Genomic DNA, 22,687 nt, shown 5'->3' on the forward strand with positions numbered 1-22,687 from the left:
CTTTGTTATAAGGATATTTGTAAATTGTTATCCTGGAGTGACCTCTGCTGGAGGAAGATGCAGTTCTGCCCTGCCCAGAAGCTGTGTGCAGGATAGTTGTATTTTTCCTCCTCAAAGAATTAAAAAAAAAAAAAAAAGACTTTTTGGCTTAGAGACTTATAGGAAAGGAATTTATTATATATATATATATATACATGAACAAATATGAATTTATATATGAATAAAAATTCATCACCAGGAAAAGCAGACACTGCTGTTATTATAAAGCCAAAAAGTCTTTTTTGTCTTTATAATAACAGCAGTGTCTGCTTTTCCTGGTGATGAATTTTTTATCATTTTTGAATGTGTACTTTGCAAAGAAAAGGCATTAAGTATCTTTCTGCAGCTTGTAAAAATATATGGCATATTCATCATAGATGCATAAAAGTGAGAGATGGAAATGATCTGCCTACATAGTATATAGCCCACCCTGTTACCCATGAAGACTGCTTCTGGTACGTTTTCTAATGTTTTTGAAGTCCCAAGCAATGGGCTTGTACCACTTCTCTTAGGAGACTATTCCACAACCTAGTACATCTCACTGTCCAGGAGTGTGTCTTGATATTCCACCTACGTTTTTATAGATTAGTGTTATCCCATTATTTCTTGTTATGTCCCTGTATAACCCATTAACTCTTCTTCCTTGGTGTTTACACACTTCATATGTTTGTAGGCTGTTATCATACCCCCCCATCACCTCATTCATTACTTAACCAAACTATAAATATTTATCTCTTTTAATCTTTTCTCATAAATAAGTCCTTCCAGCCTCCAGATAACGTTTGTTGTTTGTTCTCTGAACTCCCTCCAATTTGTCAAAAACCTTTTTGGTAATGTGGTGCTCAAAATTGAACTCAATATTTTGTGTATATTATAGCACAAAAAGCTGCATAAACATGTAGTTAAGATTGCTTAATGCCTTCCTAAATAATCCAAGCAGTTACAAATCAGAGAATCCTCTGTTAAGGTTCTTTCACAATTTTAGAAATACCTGCCACTTTCATACAATACACTTGCATATGAGTACAAATAAAAAATGGGAATTCACATGACCACCTTAATTTTGACCACAAAAAATATAAATTCAACTTATAGTATATAGTAGTAGTATTTATTATTTGTATTGAGATATTACCAAGAGGTGCCAATTGAGAATCAGGGTCCCAGTGTTCTGGGCACGCTACACATGCATTTACGATGGAAAGACAGTTCCTGACCTAAATATACTTATGTGCTCATAACAAGTTTAAGCTGCTTCTTGAGAACTCTTGATTCTTAACAATTGTATTGAAAACCTACATAATTTTATATGTATGCTATTTTCATGAGCAGAAGGTAATCTGTTTATGATATGGTAACCCAGTGCTATATGGCAACTGCACATATAGTTAAGGTTGCCTATGACATTTCATTATATGCCAGTTTTTTCTAATAGTGTGTTTGCATGGGGACACTCAGGAAGATTAATCCAAATTAACTAATAGTATGAATGAAAAGTGGATTAGTTAAAATGCATTAAACTCCTGTGTGGACACCATCATTTAGAATTAAAGTGGCCTTAATTCACTTGACTTTAATTCACTTGAATTATGAGATATTTAAACATAATACATTTTGGGTTCTTTTTATTTGCCCTTTTGATTTTTGACCCTTTCAGATACATGGGGGACACATTTTCAAGCTTTGCATCCAAGAGGGCTAGAAATGTACTTTTGTTTTTAAAAATGAAGCCTGAGATTATCACTAATCTCCAGGGTGAATTGATTTTAAATCAAGGTGATTTATATCATGATTCAAATCTCCAAGGTGAAAGATTTAACTAAAATTGATTATTTAAATAAACTTTTCCAGGTGTATTTCAGTTACCGTATATACTTGTTCATAAGCCAAATTTTTTTAGTAAAAAAGGGAAGCACCAGGAACTGGGGGTCGGCTTATGAACGGGTATAGAGAGGGAGAGGTGGGACGCAGCCTCTCCCCCCAACGGAGGGAGCAAGGGGAGGCAACACAGCCAGAAGGGAAGAGGCGGGGCCAGAGTCTGTCCTCTTCTGGCCACGCTGCTCCCCCCTCTCCCCCCAGCCTCCGAAGCAGCTGCAGCTCTGGGGCTGGCAGGCTGCAGTCACGCCGCTCGGCCCTGGCCCCCAGAGCAGGCTGTGGCTGCACCACCCGGTCTGGCCCGCCGAAGCAGGCTGTGGCCGCACTTCCCAGCCTGCTGGAGCAGTTCCAGCGAGGCCAGAGACATCCTCCCCAGATAAGGTAGGAAGGGATGGGATGGGGAGAGTGTGAGGGTCCTGGGTTAGGGGTGGTGTGATGTGGAGGGTGGTCACAGGGGTTACTCTCCTGACTCCCAGCTTCTCTTCTCTCCCCCCAAAAAATTTCCTCACCAGTTGCTGTCCCGGCCCATCAGGGTAAGCAGTTGGTGCACCAGGACACTTTGTTTACTTAGGTTTACCTCTGTGTCTGCGGACGCTCGAAGTAAACAAACCATCTTGGCCCACCGGTGGCTTATCCTGATGGCCCGGGAGTCAAAGTTTGCTGACCCCTGAATTATAGGGTTGGCTTATGAAAGGGTTATAAATTTTTTCCATTTTTACTTATCCATCTTTGGGTGGGTCGGCTTATAAACGAAGCAGCTTATGATCGAGTATATACGGTATTTTCTAAAGAAAGGAGCATTCTCATTGGTTGAGAGAACCACAAAAACATGTTGATTTATAGCTAAATAGAGCCTTTACATGAAATTTGATACATCTTTTTGCTGTTCTGGAGGGTACACTATAACTACAGGTATTTAAGTGATTTTAATATTTTCAGATTCTTGTTAATTGTAAATGTTTTAATATGTTAGGATATGGTGAATGATATATAGCTTATTTACTAGATAATTAACTTTTTGTTCATGATTTGTGTCAATCTGTATTGAGATGATGACTGGAATTTAATTAAATACATACAACATGTAACATTTATTTGTATTAAACAAAACAAACCCTTAATACACAGTACATGACCTGTTGTGCCCATATTTATAAAGTGTAACCTCAAAAGTTAGATATTTCTCTTATGATTCTTTCTAAAAGCAGCCTTTAACTCAGTTTTTGGTAATGGCTAATGGATTCGACATATTTATTTTTTATTTAAATGCTTAAAGATGATGATGATGATAAGTTTAGGCCTTAACATATTTTGGATTCAAGTCAGATTTTTTTAAAACAGGTTTATTTTTAAAAAGGAAAAAGTCTTATTAACAAAATTTAAAAAAAAAATCTGTTGATTTTGTTGTTTTTCACAAAAATTGACTTGTATTCATCCTTGCTCCATGTTATGGAAAAAACACCAAATATCCAGGGCCGGTGCAAACTTTTTTCACCTTGCGCCACCCCCCCACCGTGGCAGCTAACCATGCCCTCCCGCCCTCCCACCAGAGGAGCCCCCCCTGCGGCAGCTAACCCAGCCCGCCGCCCGGGGAGCCCCCCTACTACAGCAGCTACCGCCCCTCTCCCCTCCCCTCCCCTTCCCCCCCGCCCGGCGGCAGCTAACCCTGCCCGGGGAGCCCGCCTCAGCTCACCTCGGCTCCGCCTCCTCCGCTGAGCATGCTGGCGCTGCTCTAATTCTCCTCCCCTTCTTGCGGCGCCAATTGGAGGAGACTTAGAGTGGTGGCTGTGTGCTCCACCGGAGGAGGCATAGTGGAAGTGACTGAGGTGGGGAGCGGTTCCCCTGTGCGCCCCCCCATTACTGCGGGCGGCCCTCCCCCCGCCCCAGCTCACCTCCACTCCACCTCCTTGCCTAAGTGGGCTTTTAGGTGCCCTAGGCAGCTGCCTAGTTTGCCTATTGGTTCCACCGGTCCTGCAAATATCACGAGGTTCACAATAAAATCGTGTAAGCTGGCAACACTACTAAACTGTCGTTGAGTATCTCTGCATTCTTAGCCCTGATTGTTGAGCAAGGCCCATGTTAGGAGGCAGGCAAGTATTATTAATCCATTTTACAGATAAGGTAACTAAGGGTTTGTCTACACTGTCCTGCTGTGTGGACTATGGGGATTTGAATTGCAGAGTGCACCAAAATTTTGCTGTCTAGCTGGCCCATTTGGATGCTGATGGCGAAACTAAAAGGTACCTAGTTTGCATTAACACAGTCTTCTTTCAAACAGGACTGTGTTAATGTGCACTAGGTACCTTTGTAGTTCATGCCAGCAATGTCCACATGGGGAAGTTAGAGTGCAACATTTTGACACGCTCTTCAATTCACACCCCACTGCAGTCTGCACTGCAGCACAGTGTAGATATCCTGAGAGGTTGCACAAAGTCACTTTTAGGCAGAGCTGGGACTAGAACGGGGTCTATAACATGGCAAGTCTCATTCACTTAGGTCAGGCACATGGCCTTTCGTAATAAATATCTGATCTATGTGCTTGGTTGTGTTATCTGTAATCACTAGACACTCTCCCCCTCCTCCCCCCCCCCCCCCCACATATACATACACGCACGCGCGCGCGCACACACACACACACACACATACATACGCACGCCAGAACCGTTAAGAGCCAGAAAGAGAAACCAGGGTTCCTGGTTCACAGTTCCTCTGTGTGGCAGTGGTTTTCAACCTCTGGTCTGTGAGCCCCCACTATGTCTATATTTCCAAAGGGGTCTGCATCTCCATTCAAAACTTGTTAGGGGTTCGCAAATGAAAAAAGCAAATTTTAGGGGTCCACAAATTGAAAACCACTGCTATACTGTCTAGCAATTAGCTGTGTAAGCCATGGGCAAAGTATGCGTTGCACCCTCCTGTAATGGCTGATTCACATATAGTAAACAGTTAATATTGGAAAGACTTGCATTTATTTTTGTTGTTATTGGATCAGGCCCTATGGCCTCAGGCTTGCAAGAAGCTTCAAGTGGCAAATCCCCATGGACTTCAGTGGGGAGCTCTGTGTTGTCTCAGGGGTCTATCTGCGCAGAGCTCTTTGCAGGATCTGGGCCTAATTCTGAACCCAGTTAACCAAAGCCATGGTTTTGGGGCTAGAGGAGGTTTCTTGTCTTCTAAATTGCTTAGTAGATTACCTTTTTAGCATGAACAGCTGCGTTCTGAAGTGTTTTATCTCAAAGAGACATGCTGTTTAGAAGATAGGCTGTGACATATCCTTGCATATAATGTCTGTTTGTATTCCCCTGGGATCATGCTGCCACTCTAATTAATTGGCCACACAGCCTTTTATTAATACTTTAAAAAAATTATAATGGTTTTAAATTAACAACAAAGATAAGCACTGCACTTTTTTGGAAAACATATGAAATGTTAATTATGTAGCAGGGACATGAATGATATAAACTGTGCTGAATGTTAGAAGATGCTTAGCAACAAAGGTTTCCAAATATAGCAATTTATTATAAACTTATCCTTCTATGGTTGCCTGTAGCATTTCAACAGGGTGAATATAAATATAACTTGATTTCTTCAAGAAGTGGATTTAGTCACATTGTTTACAGTGAAAGGAAGTATTTGCTTTGTAATTTTTAGAATTTATCTTGAACATCCTTGTTCATTACGCATTATTTCAGTGTGCTGATATAAAACACGTGGACCCTGATAAGATAGCATCATCAGGAAAGGAAGAACAAATGCCCATGTCTAAACAGTGGGCTTCTTGCAATAACATCTAATTGGTTGCAGTAACTTCTACTGTAACTCTGAGCCTTTTCTGAGGTAGAAGCACTAATTTTGTTTTACATCTGAAAGATTTATAAATTTGACAGTTTCTTTAATGTAACTGCACAGCACAGACAAGTGTCGCTTTGCTTTGTGAAGTTGGGGGTAGAATTGGTTCACTTTGGTTGAGCTTGACTGCTGTTTTCTGAAATGTTGTAGAAATAAGAAATCGGATCAGATTCTCAGTGATGTAACTCACATAGCTCTACTGAAGCCAGCTGAGTTTACACCAGCAGCGGAGGCACCCTTTCGTCTTTTAAATAAAACATAATTTTCAGAATAATTTAGTTTAGGCTAGGACCCATAGTGCCCAGTCCTCTCATCTATTCTTTAAACTTCCGTGAACAATTCACTTATAATGCAGAATCTCTAGTATTTAATTTACAATTGTGAAATGAGCATGCAAGTTGCATTATTTGAGGGGTCTGTCTTTAGCATTTTTTGCCAAGCCCATGAAACTTTTAGCTGTTCCCTAGCCCAAACTCTGACTTATGTCCCGTCTACCCTTCCTTCATCCCCTCCAAAAAACCTGACTCTTGTCTGCCATGCTCATATCCCCTCTACATTAGGGTGAATGAACAATACAATTTCAGTTTTTATAAATAAATAGGAAGATCCTGTGCCCCTGAGACCAAGGAATGTCCCTGTTTACAGGATCTTTTGTTTTGTCTTAGCCAGCCTGATCAAGTTACAAAAGCCATCTGAAGGAGCTGCTGGCTGGTTGAGCTGATGAAATTGACAGCAGGCTGGGTGAGCCTCCCTATATGCACTACAGGGACTATCCCCACATTTGTCATACTACAGTACCACCACCATGCCCTCCAGGAGGCTTCCCAGTGAACATCCCCCTCGAACCAAGCCTTCTTCACACATAAGCCCGATTTATTGTATGGAGTATTATTATTATAATTTTTTTTAATTTCCTGCTGTTGCTGACGCACGTTCAACTCCATTGGTGTTAGCTGCTCCTGGTGCCCTAATGCAGACAAATGACTGGCTACCAATTCTGTTTTCAGCACCATATTGATTAGACCCACTCTTGAGTAGCTTGAGTCTGAGGAGTTACTCCTTTGCTTCCACTTTAGCTCTGCAATCTTGCAGGTAGGTGTTGCACCAACCATTTTAGAGGTGGTGTTGGACTGGATTGGAGTCCCTTTTGGGGCACATTAGTTCCATCTGGTGCTCTGCTTGGAGAAGTTATGTTAAAAATGGCATTGTGTGATTCCGCCTTTATTTTCTCTCAGAGAATCCAGATCAAGTGTGCTCAAATGTCCTAGTAAGAATATGCTCCCCTCTCCCTCAGTTGTTAGCCTGGCAATTCAGTATGAGATCTGAAAGCTGAGCTGAAGTTTTTTTTTTTCTTCTTTGCTCTTCTTCATCACCTCTAGTAAATATTCTACAGTCCAAATAATGATGTGAATGAGAGATGGCCTGAGCCATGAAATTCAGATACAAATCTGAACTTCACTGATGGTGTTTGGGCCTGGTATTCTGTTTTGGGCTCATCGCTAGTATAAATGTTAAAATTATTACAAATATTTTTCCTGGTTTTCGTTGTTAAATAAATGCAGTATGTATATGAGTTGAGTGCACTTGGAAGCTTAATTTTGTTAATGTGAGTAAATTGCCAGGGTGATGGAGTGTTTTTTTTTTTTAAATAGGTTGCAAAGTTGGATTTTAGAGAGACATTGCCAGTTGCCACACTGGCTGGTTTGATCACTTATAAAAATGGAGGGAGCATATTATTTCTGACTGATGATTTTGTTTTAACACAGCAGCAGATAAACGTTGGGCAGCTGCAAATAAGTTATTACTGAGTAGCGTAGCCACATTCACATACAGAGATGGTCATGTGGGGAGATGGAAATGTTACAAACCTATTTATCTTTACAGGGTCACATACCTTTTTCTGGGGTTATATGGAGTCAGGTCATCAAAAACAAAACTGAATCTGTATGAAACAGTGGAAGACAAATTTATTCAGAAATGACAGAACATAGAAATCTGAAACTTTAAGTGATGAAATCCAAATATGATGTAGAGGTACAACTACAAATTATTATTGGATTGTAATAACTTCGGTCCAAAAATTCTCTCTCCTATCTCTTTTACTCTCCTTCCCCTTCCCCTCCACCCCACTTCCAACCCCTTTATTTGAATGCACATTTCTGCAGCGTAGATAGTACTGTTACATTGAAAAGAGGATGACTTTTGCTTACATAATACTTTATACATTCATTCATTTACTGGGTAATGGTATCTAGTGAATCTTTCAGGGCTCATGAGCGTTTTAAATCACTGTATTGTCATGTAATTTCCAAATGAAATCACTAGCACCAAATCTTTTTTCTAAAGTGAAGCAAATATCATTGCTTTTTTCTAAAGTGAAGCAAATATCCTAACAGGTTATGTACAAATGCTTGCTTGCTTTGCACGCATACACACAAAGCAGAATGGCTTTTTGTTGGCTCAGGCTGTAACATATGTTTTTGGGTTGTTTTTAAGAATGCTAATTCGGAGTGATTGCTTCTATGCAGAAATGGTTACATCTGGATATTAAAGTGTGGCTAGAGGGAGCATGTTTAAGACTGGATGGAATGTGTTGACCTTACATTTGTCTGTGGAATCACTTGTGTTCTGTTTTTCAGTTTCTTTTTTAAAATAACATCTTGTGGAACAGAGGAACAGGCAAATTACTAATTAGTTGAAACTCTTTTTAGTTCTTTTTCCAAGATTTCCTATTTCCCACCCCCTCACACACATTTTCTTTGTTATGGGCCAGATCCTGACACCTTTATGCCTGAAGAAGACTACCTTAAGTAGATTGCAAGCTCTTGACTGAGGGGCCTTCTTTTTTGTTCTGTGTATGTTCCGAGCCTAGCACAACAGGTAAAGTAAGGCTCTTCTGTGATAAAGTGGCTCCATTGACTTTAATAGGACCATTCATGGAATAAGATGGCAGCCAACGTGGCTAACAGTATCAGAACCTGGCCCATTGTAAGTGGTGGCAGATTTCTGGATAACAGATACTCTGCTTTAGACAAAATCTGTACTCTTTAAGACAGTGAATGGAGTTTTTATTGGTATACTTGTTGTTTAGAGTGGAGAGGGTATAAAAGCCGAAATGTATTAGTGTATATTTTTGTAGGTTTTTTTAGGTGTCTGTGTCTGGTTCTAGTTTTGTGCGATACTCTGATTTCTGTTCTGTGGATGGTATAATGCTTATTCCAGCCAGGGCATTGGAACTGACCATTTTTGTAAAACTTTTCTGATAATCACTTTAAACTTTTGTAGTCAAAACTAATTTTCAAGTAGTTGCACATTGGGATTGTAAACTCCTGTGTTGTGTATTGTTGTGGGTTGGATGCTGGAGTAATTTATTTAAACCCTATGCATGTCTCTGCCTTGATCAGTTTCTCATTCTTGCCTACTTGTATTTATATGAGCAAAAAATAAAATGTATGTGCACAAAATTATAGTTCATATTTTCTTCCAAGTATCACAAACTCCTCTACAAACTTTTAATTAAGCATCACAGTGCCCCTTTGAGGCAGGCAAACATTATCATTTTATGTACAGGGAAAATAAGTAATGGAGTTTGTAACTTGCCTCGTTTACACATTGGCAGAGCCAGGAAAAGAACCTGGGAGTTCCATCTCAGGGTTTCCTTGCATTAGCCATAAGATATGCTACATAGTCCCTCCATGTTCAAAGAGCATAAGTAGATATAGAAACTGTTGGCCTGATCCAAAGCTCATTGAAATCAATGGGAGTCTTTCAATTGACTTAAGTGGATTTGGGATCAGACCCTGTATACAAAAGGAAGACTATAAACATGTAACTTAATGTAATGCTAAATTCTCTATATACTTCTCTGTTCTTTTCTGTTTGTTCACTTTTTTTTTTAATAGTAATGCAGTAGTTGAAATTTTGAGTTACTCTTTTGAAAAGCATGTTCCTTAGTGAGGGAATCATGCAGTGCCTGTGCTACAGCGACAGTACTCTTCACGATGTGCTTTGGGCCTTCAGGTCCTAATTAACCTGCACTGGCTTGGGGGAGTATGGTGGCTGTACCCTGGCATGATCCCTGTCCCTCACGGCATATTAGGCTTCTTATCCAGAACAGAATTATTCCCAGCTTCCTTAGAAACATAATTGTGAACAAGTAGTCGTTATGTATTATAAATATTATGCCTCTGCTCCTAGATAGCTCCAGGGAGGTGTGCTGAGCATTGTTGGGGGAAAATGCTGTAATCCCCACACAGTGTTTTTGGACATAGTGCAATGTGCATCCCCTCTTGTATTAATTTGGATGGAATAGATAGCTAAAGGTGTTAATGTAACCCAGTCAGTGTCCAGCATTAAACAGTGTTAAACAAGGTATGGGTTTGGGTTTACAGAGACCTCAGCTGGCAGTGCAAACACACCATTAAAAATCCTTTTATCCAAAGATAAAAAGAGAGAAAAAGAGTGAAACCATTTGAAATGTAAAGTATTAAGTAAAGCTTTCATTTTGATAACATCCCTTGTTCCCTTTCCCTTTAGCTGGAGAGAGGTTTTTAGAAGGAAAATGCCCCTTGTTTGGCAGTCTCTTAGATGGTATTAAAGATGGTAATAACTGACCTTTTGGGGAAAAGAGAAGTTACTTGAGATTGGCTGGAGCTGTTGTTGTGCTGTTGTTCTTAAAGTCTGATCCTGTTTCCTCCCAAGAGCTGATAGTGGTGGGGATGTCATCTGACTCCCTTTTCTTGGCCTGATCTGCTCTGGACATATTTGAGGATCAGGATCGTGATGGCCTGGCATCCCAGGAGACAGTGTGAGTGGCAGCCATGGTGGTGAAGCTTGCTCCAGTAGCCAATTATTCTCTTTAAGAACCCACAAAGAGAGTGGTGGGCAGAATAGCCCATCCCCTCATTATTTTTCCCACCAATTATTCCTGGTTTACCAGCCACTGATTTCTGGTTTACTAGGCATGATGTTAACACAGTCCTTGAGTTATCACAGGAAGCCTTTTTATTTGGACTAATTCAGTCTTTGTCTCCCTTTCCTACCTTTTCCCATCAACATTTGTTGTTAGAGGTTATTCTGACATCTTATCAACGTACACTTTTATTTTTTACTGTTGTGATCACAATAAGGGTAAATTGGTAAGCCTAATTGTCACCCCCTCCCCCAACCAAAATAATGTAACGAATGTGGGTGCAATACATCGCAGCTTGCATCAGTTCAGTTGCAACCTGATTCACTGAGTCTCTATGCAATGTTGGAGTAAATGAATCTGTCTGTCACTCACTGGTATAGATTGGAGGACATGTGCTACTAATAATAGTAGAGCCCAGGTTTTCCTGGATGTGAATAGCTGACAGATTTCTTTGAATAACTGCTGAACCAACAAGAAGTGATGCCATTTTAGACTTGGTATTGGTGAGTAGTGAGGACCTCATAGAAGAACTGGTTGTAGGGGGACAACCTTGGCTCAAGTGATCATAAGCTAATTCAGTTTAAACTAAATGGAAGGATAAACAAAACAGATCTGTGACTAGGGTCCTACTAGAAAGGGCAAACTTAAAAAATTAAAGAATTAGTTAGGGAAGTGGACTGGTCTGAAGAACTCAAGGATCTGAATGTGGAGGAGGCTTGGAATTACTTTGTCAAAGTTGCAGAAGCTATCTGTAGCCTGCATCCCAAGCAAGGAGAAAAACATTTCAGTGAGGGGTTTCAGACCAACCTAGAAGAGTAAGCATCTCAAACAGGTGTTTAAGAGAAAGCAGAAAGCCTACAAGGAATGGAAGATGAGATGGATCAGAAAAGAAAGCTACCTCTTGGAGCTCAGAAAGTGTAGGGATAAAATGAGAAATGCCAAAAGCCAAGCAGAGTTGAACCTTGCAAAGACATTTAAAACCAGTAGTAAAAGCTTCTAGAGCCATATAAATAAAAAGAAAACAAGGAAAGAAGAAGTGGGACCACTAAGCATTGAGGATGGGGTGGAAACTAAAGATAATTTAGGCATGGCCCAACACCTAAACAAATACTTTGCCTCAGTTTATAATAAGGGTAATGAAGACCTTGGGGGTAGTGGCAGGGTGGCTAATGGGAATGAGTATACAGAAGTAGAAATTACCACATTCGAGGTGGAAGTCAAATTCAGACAGCTTAATGGGACTAAAGTGGGGGCCTGGATAATATTAAAGAATATTAAAGAAACTTGCAGATGAAACTGCAAGCCCAATCACAATGATTTGTAATGAATTTGTAAACTTCGGGGGTTGCACCCTATGACTGGAGAATTGCTAATATGGTTCCATTTTTAAGAAAGGGGGAGGGGGGAAAGTGATCCGGGAAACTACAGTCTTGTTAGTTTGACTTCAACTGTATTCAAGTTCTTGGAACAAATTTTGAAAGGGAAAGTAGTTAAGGACACAAAGGTAAATGGTAATTGGGATAAAATACAACATGGTTTTATAAAAGGTAGATTTTGCCAGACCAACCTGATCTCCTTCTTTGAGAAGATAACTGTTTTAGAGAAAGGAAAGGCAGTAGATCTAGTCTATCTGGATTTCAGTAATGCATTTGATACAGTTCCACATAGGGAAACTATTAGTTAAATTGTAGATGATGTGATTAATATGAGAACTGAAAGGTGGATAAGGAACTGGTTAAAGGGGAGACTACAGTGGTCATACTGAAAGGTGAATTATCAGGGTTTCTGCTTGCCAAGGATTTTCCCATGCTGACTCAGCAGCCTGTTTTTATGGCAACTTTGAAAGGAGCCAGGAAGGCTTAACCAGGGCTAAGCACCTAGCTCCTTGTGTTGACTTCAAAAGGTTTGAGAACTAATTCACTTTCCTCCCTTAAATCTCTGATGCTCAGGGATCAGCAAATCTTTGCGTTGCTGGGATACAATATTCTGTATAGTGAGCCAGGTTGGCTTGTCCCAATTAGCATCTGTGAAATGTGTATGTATTCTTGCTCCCAGACTATTGCACTGGGCGGCACAGCATGGGAAGGAGGTGACCAGCCCTCTGAGGAGAAAGAAGTGCTTCAGGACTATATAGAAAAGCTGGACGATCACAAGTCCATGGGGCTGGATACACTGCATCCGAGGGCGCTAAAGGAGTTAGCGGATGTGATTTCAAAGATAATGGCCAATGGCTCTGCACTCTCATGGGGATCGGGGGAGGTCCTGGATGACTGGAAAAAGGCTAATGTAGTACCATCTTTAAAAAAGGGAAGGAGGAGGATCCAGGGAACTACAGGCCAGTCAGCCTCAGCTCAGTCCCTGGAAAAATCATGGAGCAGGTTCTCAAGGAATCAATTCTAAAGCACTTAGAGGAGAGGAAAATGATCAGGAACAGTCAGCATGGATTCACCAAGGGCAAGTCATGCCTGACTAACCTAACTGCCTTCTATGATGAGATAACTTGCTCTGTGGATGAGGGGAAAGCAGTAGACGTGTTACTCCTTGACTTTAGCAAAGCTTTTGATATGGTCTCCCACAGTAGTCTTGCCAGCAAGTTAAAGACGTATGGGCTGGATGGATGGACTAGAAGGTGGATAGAAAGCTGGCTAGATCGTTGGGCTCAATGGATAGTGATCAATGGCTCCATGTCTAGTTGGCAGCCAGTATCAAGCAGAGTGCCCCCAGGGTTGCTCCTGGGGCCGGTTTTGTTCAATATGTTCATTAATGATCTGGAGGATGGCGTGGACTTCACCCTCAGCAAGTTTGCAGATGACACTAAACTGGGAGGAGTGGTAGATATGCTGGAGGGTAGGGATAGGATACAGACTGACCTAGACAAATTGGAGGATTGGGCCAAAAGAAATCTGGTGAAGTTCAACAAGGACAAGTGCCGAGTCCTGCACTTAGGACGGAAGAATCCCATACACTGCTACAGACTAGGGACCAAGTAGCTAGGCAGCAGTTCTTTAGAAAAGAATGTAGGAGTCACAGGGGACGAGAAGCTGGATATGAGTCGACAGTGTGCCCTCGTTGCCAAGAAGGCTAATGGCATTTTGGGCTGTATAAGTAGGGGCATTGCCTGCCAGATTGAGGGACGTGATAATTCGCCTCTATTTGGCATTGGTGAGGCCTCATCTGGAGTACTGTGTCCAGTTTTGGGCCCCACACTACAAGAAAGATGTGGAAAAATTGGAAAGAGTCCTGCAGAGGGCAACAAAAATGACTAGGGGATTGGAGCACATGACTTATGAGGAGAGGGATCTGGAATTGTTTAGCCTGCAGAAGAGAAGAATGAGGGGGAATTTGATAGCTGCTTTAACTACCTGAAAGGGGGATCCAAAGAGGATGGCTCTAGATGGTTCTCAGTGGTACCAGATGACAGAACAAGGAGTAATGGTCTCAAGTTGCAATGGGAGAGGTTTAGGATATTAGGAAAAACTTTTTCATAGTAGGGTGGTGAAGCACTGAAATGAGTTACCTAGGGATTTGATGGAATCTCCTTCCTTAGAGGTTTTTAAGTTCAGGCTTAAGGTCCCTTCCAACCCTGATATTCTATGATTCTATGAGATTTACAAGTCTTCTCTCCCCTGCAGTGTGGTGTGTCTGGAGCCCAAGGGATCCTCTCCACTCTCTCTTGAATTTTCCTTTCTTTGCTCCCTACCACTTAAGACCTTCATAATGGAATTCAACCCATCCTTCCCGGTAAAGTAGGTTAGTCACAGCCACCTTTGGAACTGCTTAATGTTGCTATTGAGTTACTACAGATATGAACTGAAATCTTGCTTCTTTCAGTGGCTGAGTTGGCCGCATTAGGAGCTCTCTCCCCACCAGCCAGTAATTTACCAAAGATGACAAAGTACCAAATCTCAGATTGACATCCCTTGTATAGAAGAGTGTTTTTTTTACCTCTAGGCTTCTGGGCTGATTCTATAAATGGTTTTGAATTTGCAGTCTCAATATATTACTTGTTTAAAATGACATTTCACATTTTTGAGAAACCTCTAGTGAGGTCTTTTATTTTGCTATGGTACTTCCTGCTTTATTTCATCCACCATTTTCCTCTTATGTACCACATACCTGTAATTAATTTGAAGTCTTTTGTTTTTCAACATTACATTTAATTGCGCACACATTAGTCTAGTTATGTTTTTAGATCTAAATCTCTGAATTTTGGCTGACATTTCTGTTTAGTTCTCTTCTAATTCTGTGTCTGCAAGTTGTTACCTACAGTATGTAAACAGAGAAACCAATAATACAGATCCCCACTGAACTGACATGCACCAACCTCTCTGAAATTAATTTTATTTTTTTAATCTTTCAACTCTGATCCATTGTCCAGTTTCAGATATAACTTACACAAATGCAGGGGTGTGTGTGTGTGTATATATAATATATATATATATAATTTAAAAAAAAAGATTTTTGAGGTGAAATCCTGGCCATATTGAAGTCAGTGGGAGCTTTGCCATTGGCTTTGGTGGGGCCAGACTATCAATGTCTGAGATAAAAATGAATTCTTCATTAACTGGCACTGATTTACTCTAAATTAAAAATACCCAGAATTTAAAATGCAGCTACTTCTGAAATGTGGTGTGTAAAAAGGTGCTATGAAGGTTCCATATTTATTGACTCTGTAGCAGTTCCAGATAAAATGTACTCTTGAAAAGTTAAAAAGAGTCTTTAACTGCCAGCATTGCAACCTGAGATTTGAAGGTCAAGCTGGGTTCTCTTTGGCTTAATTCATCTACAGTTTAAAAAAAAAAAGTCAGCAGTTGGAATTTAGTTAAAAAATTCTGATGATGCTAAGGCAGAGAAGAGTCTGGTTCACACTTGTATGCCTATTAGCTCTGCAGGAGTGAAAAAACTGTAACTCTGTGTACTTGTATGTAAAATAAGCAGGTCCGATTGTGAAGCAGATCTGTCAATAATAATGTGGCATTTTCATACAATCTTTTCTTAACAACTGCATTCTGATTTGCAGAATTTATTAGTAACAGTTACACTAAAGTTTTGCCTCTCACCCTGTCTTTGCTATTAAACTGTCAGAATAATGGGCAACCTTTTTCTTTCTTACTGTGAACATATGGGCAGCCTTAAGCTAGGTGTCTTAGACTTGAGTGGTTTGGAAATAAAGGAGCTATGGTATCCTATTTTTATTTTATTTTATTTTTTAGCTTTGCTAAAAGTTCTGCGTGTATAGTCTCATCTGGGAGCAAATTGTTTCCTGTGTGCTAGAACTTCTGGAAATGCAATTCCTCCTCCCCACCTTCCCCCTCTTGTACCTCCCACCAGCTTCTGCTCAGTTCTGTAGACATGTTCCAGCAAATGTCAGACTATTCATGAAGGACTATAAATTGTGTACACAATCCCTACAGTAGATTAATGCTCAGGTTAGCTGAGTGAACTTGCAATATTATGGTTACAGGGGATTTAAGGGTATTATCATTCCTGTGCAAACAGCACATAAAAGTTCTTCAGAGATTTTTCCATATAACTTTGGAAGTTAATGCAGATTATAGAACATGGTTTCAAAAGTAAAATGTGGTTTGTGCTTTTGTAATAAACACAATTTCTAAATTGGGTGTGCATTTATGATTAGAGATTAAGTTAAAACCTATTATACTTTCATGTGGATATTTATCTTCCAATGAATTTGTCATCTTAGTTCTCCACATGGTGGCATTAAAAAAATTCCTTGGATGATATACTTTTAAAAGATGCAAATTAAAGAATTCATCTAAACTTGTTGATGCTGTGGTGATGTAGTCAGTTGTCCCAGTGCTGTCATTTGTGGAACACTAGCTGATGGTCATCTGGTGCTGCCTTTCCTCTTTGTTTCCAGCTGCTAAATTGCAGTAAAGACAGCTAAAAATGCATAAAATACTTTCTTGTGTTTTTTATCAGCAGTTGCTGTAGTTTCCATGTGAAGGTTATATAATCACAAAACGGAGGGAAGGTGGTTGCTAGATTTGAAAATTGGATGCAAGATTGTTTGCGTGATTGTGAATAGGAGAGAGAATCTCACAGATACAATCTCCCTCTATTAAGATGTGATCCCTACTTTGTAAAGGTGAGGAATCCCGTGTTAGGTAAACACACACCTGGTTTCTTTTGTAATATCTTTTTTCACTTCTAGACATTGGTTGTTGAGACTGTACAGTATGTTCAGGTTTAGATGTGTGAGAGAGACACATACAGTGTATGATGGTTTGGTATAAAATATATCTTGGCATAAGTTTGGTCATCACTCATGAATTATGCTAGTCATCCCTAATGAGTGTTGATAAACCATTTATATCATGTACGTAACAGAAAAGCTATCTCCACCTGTAAAATCAGGTGCCTTAGTTAACTTGTGCCCATCTGTACAGGTCTCTAAAGGAGTGAAAAATGACTTTATTTCTAAAATAGATTTTCTATACATAAAACTATCAGAATGTTAAAATAGGATATCTTTCAGCCTTCGAAGAAGAGAAGCAAGTGCTCCATGTGTGTGCCTTTACAAACCTGAAAATTTGCCCCTTCAAATGGTATAAACCACCAATTTCTAGTCCTCCAAGATAACAAGGTATTGCGACTGAAACATGTTATTGATGCAAGGCAGAATGTTTGGTCTCTTATGCTATGGGCTGTTACAATTTTGTAGGGAAACTTCAAAATGGTAGGGAAAGAAGAAACACTTATTTTGCAAGTTGACTTAAAATTAAAATTACTGTTGTTTGAAACCATTCTTGGATTTGGAATGTTAGAACAAGTCCAGGGGAGATGGGATAATGGAAAAGCTGGAAGTTAGGCAGTCAAAGGAGTAAGATAAATGTACTTTGTCACATCCATTTCCACATCCATTGTATATTCTCAGCCTGCCAAACCTATAGTATATATATGTTGGGTGTTCATGTAGTGCATAATTTCTATTTTATGTGTTAGTGTGTAATAAGCATAGACTGACAATTTAGCTACATGTGAGTATTTATTTTTGCACTCGTCTACATGCAATCGTAATGTAATGTTCTGACATCTAATCATAGCTATGAACCAGAATACCTTATGGGTAAACAATGCTACCTGCATCATAGTTTGTAAGGGACGGAAAAGAAAGCAGCTGTACTATGACAAATTGTACAACATGCTTGTTTCCTCTGTCCTCTTTCCTTCCTCTGTCCTTAGACAGACAGGATGAATTTGTGAGGGATAACGCACAATGTTGGGGAGTGGAACAAACTGTTTTTTCCATTGTTTTTTATGATGAATATCATACGCTCTTATGGTTTTTGTTTCTTTTAGTTTATTTCAGAACTTTCCATTTATGCTGAGCTTGAGAGGCAGTATTCCTGTCCATGGAATGTACTCTCTTTATGTCCACCTAGTTAAGTCCCTACTGTGCATAGAGTATAGTGCTAGAGATCAATCCGGCAACCCATACTCAAAATAGGTATCTCTTACTTATGCAAGTAGTCCTATTGACTACCTGGAAAGCTAACTCAATTTAGTTGTTTCTGTTCATTTTATTTCAGTGGGACTACTCACATGAGTAAGGGTTACGGGTCTGTGAGCGGGCTGCAGGAATGGCACCTAGTTAGTCAGAATTAACAAAATCTGATTACTCATTAATCCACTGAAAGTTGATGATGTCTGAATAGGGTCAAGTAAAATCGATACATAAATGTGCTTTCAAAGCCAGTTTACAATAGAGGATAAAGACTTTATCTGACACAAATCAGGTGAGACCAGTGGTTCTCAAACTGTGGGTCGGGACCCCATTTTAATGGGTTCACCAGGGCTGGCTTAGACTTACTGGGGCCAGGGGCCAAAGTCAAAGCCCAATCCCCACTGTCTGAGGTCAAAGCCTGAGGGCTTCAGCCGTGGGCAGTGGTGCTGAGATTATAGGCCCCCTGCCTGGGGCTGAAGCCTCTGGGCTTCGGTTCCTCTCCCTCCCTCCCCCTCCACATTCCCCCGGGCACAGGGGCTTTGCCCCTTTCCCCCACCTTGGGTGGCAGGGCTTGGGCAGGCTCATGCTTCGGTCCTGCCTCCTCGGGTTGCGGAGTAATTTTTTTTTTTGTCAGAATGGGGTCAGAGTGCAGTGAAGTTTGAGAAGCCCTGGGCTAGACAAATCCTATGAAGAGGCTCATCTGCAGAGACCAAATGGGTCTTTCGGATGAGCAAATATTGAATGTTCATTATTTTCTGGGATACATTATTAAAAATGGCATAGATTAAGAGTTCAAAATTTTATATCTCCATAGCAAGAAACTTGCAGATACCACTGTGGGGGTATTTTGCAAAAAATTTCTAGCAGTGTATATTGTGTATTACCTTAGATTTCCTTACATTGAGCTATAGAAAACATGTATTTAAAGTTGGGATGTGTTTTTTCCCTCCTGGAAGGCCATTGGCTGTATTCTTCCCTTGTTAATAAGTCTCTTTCTCCCTCTCCTCCCTTTGGGCAAGAGTCAGTGGGAAGGGCAGGAAAGAATGATTATGATAACAAGAGGAAACAGGAACAATAATGCTCTCATTTTCAATCTGTTTTATTGTTTAAATGTAAAACATTGTTTCAATTAAATACTGACCTGTGTATTGGCAGGTACACACACATGCTTTAATGAATTGAGGCTTTGTTTGGAGAGCTGTGACCTTTTTATCCCTGTTCTGGATCAGAGCTGCTGCATTGCACACACTACTGATCACTGAAACTTCACTCTGATACAGTTAACAGCATGGGCAGAGGCCGTTTACACTGGCAGTGGCCGTACAGAAGAATGGTGTCCCCTTTGGACATTTTTTTTTGTTTTTATGACTAAAAAATGAGTTATCCCTTTAAAAATGAAGAAGATAGCCATGATATAGTTACAAACTTCATCAAATGGGCTTTTGTGGTAAAATGTGTAGCTGATGGAAGGGATATTTATAAATGAAGAACAGAGATCTGGATCAATTATTTCCTTTCTCTTATGACATAACTTCCTTTAAAGCCGTGATATATTCATTTATTTTAAATCACTGATATCTTGCGAATAGTCTTCATAAATACTTAGGATCAAATGCAAAACAGGATTAAAAAACTAAAACAAAGACTCATCAATCGTATAACTGCAATCACATAGTGTGATTAACCTATTTGGTGGTGGTGGTTTTTTGCTTGCGCATGTGGCTGTGAAATTACAAATTCGTGTGATTTGAAATGATGTCCTGTTAAGTAATAGTTCTTTTTAAAAATAATAATAGGAGAGAGAAAAAGGAAAAAGAAACAAACACAAACAAAAAACCCTTCTGAAATCCTTTTTAGTGATGTTGAAGTGAGTCAGTAGCATTTTTCACTTCTCTTCTGGCAACTAGCTTTGCAATTTCCTATTTGACCTCATGGAATGTTTTTATTTATGTATCCTGTTAGTTCTAAATGTTCCACATTTGGGTAAAACCTGAACTACAAACATTTTTTTATTGTATTAAAAGGCTTGTGTATTGAACGCAGGTGTTCATGCTCTGTAATAATTGGCAGTTTATGGAGATACACCAGCTGTACTGATCCACAGGGGAGATATTACGTCTATTCACACATTGCATATATTGTAGGAAATTTAGAATTCCTGTAATTGTCAGAAATCTTGTATGTCCAAGTTCATAAGTGCTCCCATAGAAAATATACAGTAATCCTCTGATAGTAAGGCCATATTTATTTCAGAAACAGCGTATCCCTTATTATTGTGCTTTCTTGCAGCATTAATTGACATTTTGTTCAGTTAAGCATAGAAAAAAAAACCAACAGTAAAATATTTGTCTCTGTTTGCATTGCTCATTTATGTCAAACTGGTACCACATATTTTTGTAAGCTACATCAGTTAGATTCTATTACATTCAATATTTATTTTAATACAGTAAAATTTATAGTATCAAAAGCAAGATTGGAAATAGAGGCAGAAAGAACAAAATGGGAGTAAACCTTGAAAGAAACCAACTGAAGGGGAAGGAAAGCTAAGGTGCTTTTGAGCAGCATAGTGTCAGGTATCACTTCACAGGAAAAGGAGTTGACAGTCCTTCTTCTCTATATGGGCTCCCATATAGAATAGTGTTTAGTTTTGGGTACTACTACTTCTTAGCATATGCGCAGCATGCCTCGGGTACAGGGGCAGCTCCAGGCCCCAGCACGCCAAGTGCGTGCTTGGGGTGGCATGCCGCAGGGGGCGCTCTGCCGGTCGCCGGGAGGGCGGCAGGCGGCTCCGGTGGACCTCCCGCAGGCGTGCCTGTGGAGTGTCCACTGGTCCCGCAGCTCCGGTGCCAAAGCCGTGGGGCCAGTGGACCCTCCGCAGGCACGCCTGCGGGAGGTCCACCGGAGCCGCCTGCCGCCCTTCCGGCGACCGGCAGAGCGCCCCCTGCAGCATGCCGCCCTGCTTGGGGCAGCAGAATGTCTAGAGCCGCCCCTGCTCGGGTAGCACATGACCAGGATTCATCACCAAATTTAGATCATTGGCTTCCTTGGCCTGGGCCAGTTACTGATGGGGAGTGGGACGTGAAGCCTGATCCATGCCCCCCTGGGTGCTTCTGTACCCAGAAAGATATTGATAAATCAGAAAAGGGGGAAAAACAGAGCTTCTGAGGGCCTGAGTTATAGGGAAAGACAGTAGGAATTTTGTATGAATGGTTTGGCTAACAGAGGGAAAGCAGGGAAGCTGTAAGTGTTTGTTTGAAAGGTAGGAACTCGGTGGAGGGAGAGGCATTATTCATGGTAGTTCAAGCAGGGACGGCTCTGTTTTTTGCCGCCCCAAGCACAGCAGTCAGGGAGCTTTCAGTGGCGTTTCTGCAGGAGGTCCGCCAGTCCTGTGGATTCGGTGGCGGTTCTGCGGGTGATCTGCTAGTCCTGTGGCATCGGCATATCCGCCGCTAAATTACCGCCGAATCTGCGGGACCGGCGGACCTCCCGCAGAAATGCCGCCAAAGGCTCCCTGACTGCTGCCCTGATGACGACCGGCAGGCCGGCTCCCCACCCCCCGGCTTGCCGCCCTAGGCATGCACTTGCTGCACTGGTGCCTGGAGCCGCCCCTGAGTTCAAGACAATAGGAAGAATTATTTGGAAAATGGGTTGAACCTGAAGAAAAACCTTATGCTGAAGTTTTTTTTAGACAGTGAAAGCAGCAAAAATCTCATCACTTTAAATCCTATTAAAGTAGATTAGGCAAAGAGAGCGCTTGGGGCCCAATTGTGCATTGGCAGGAGACCGGACAAGACTGCCAATCTTCCATTAATTAGTGGTTCCTGTGCTAGATATTTGTATTTTTTTTCTCATAAAAAAGTGGCTATAAAAATGACCTCAACTAGTTTTTCTTGTCACCTCCCCTATCCACCCTATAATGGTTTTCCTGGGAATTATGGCTATTTCATTCTCTCTCTTGAAGCTGATCTGTTCTATGTGTATATGTGGTCATAAAATCCCCTTTTCCCTTCATCAGAAATATCTGCTGTGTTCTTTGAACTAGCCAGAGCTTGATGTTGGGACGTTCTGTTTAAAGATCATTTCCTTGCCAATGCTTCAATCTTTTGTGCATGTATGTGTTGTACGTTCTGTATTTGTGGGAAACAGGATGAAGTCAACATGTGTTTGGTTTTCTTTGTAGGTTTGTGTGCTTTGCGGAGAGCACTGGGAGAACAAGCTAACCTGTTAGACAGTGAGGTGGCTGGGTCAGTGATGATTACTCTCAATGACTTCCTGCAGGGGATGAATGATGTCAGGCCCAGCGCCATGAGGGAGGTGGCTATTGATGTGCCAAAAGTAAGTCATGTTCCACAGAACACTAGAAACATTGTTAAAGCTAAATGCTGTAAAGTCATAGTGAGACTTCGAAGAGCCCTGTCTGCAATCTTCATTTTAGAAAATAGAGGTCTCCAATAAATGTTATGCATCATCATTATTATTTTTTTTTTTTGACATGCCAGATTTTTTTGTTGTTGTTGGCATTTGTTGTTCAGCATGAAAAGTAGGCACTG

At 40.7% G+C, this 22,687-nt stretch overlaps 1 protein-coding gene across 11 annotated transcripts in view; it reads left to right on the forward strand.

Moving 5' to 3' along the window:
* Positions 1–22,687, forward strand: part of SPATA5 (spermatogenesis associated 5) — a 310,210-nt gene that overhangs the window by 44,300 nt on the left and 243,223 nt on the right. For all 11 annotated transcript variants that reach the window (XR_005599628.1, XM_039541985.1, XM_039541984.1 and 8 more), the window contains exon 10: positions 22,318–22,472. Coding sequence is in view for 10 of the 11 variants with exons in the window: in XM_039541985.1 (XP_039397919.1) it covers positions 22,318–22,472 (155 nt within the window). In the remaining variant the exon portion in view is untranslated. The remainder of the gene's footprint in view (positions 1–22,317; positions 22,473–22,687) is intronic.

Source organism: Mauremys reevesii, linkage group 5 (assembly GCF_016161935.1).
Source record: "Mauremys reevesii isolate NIE-2019 linkage group 5, ASM1616193v1, whole genome shotgun sequence".
NCBI classification, from domain to species: Eukaryota; Metazoa; Chordata; order Testudines; family Geoemydidae; genus Mauremys; species Mauremys reevesii.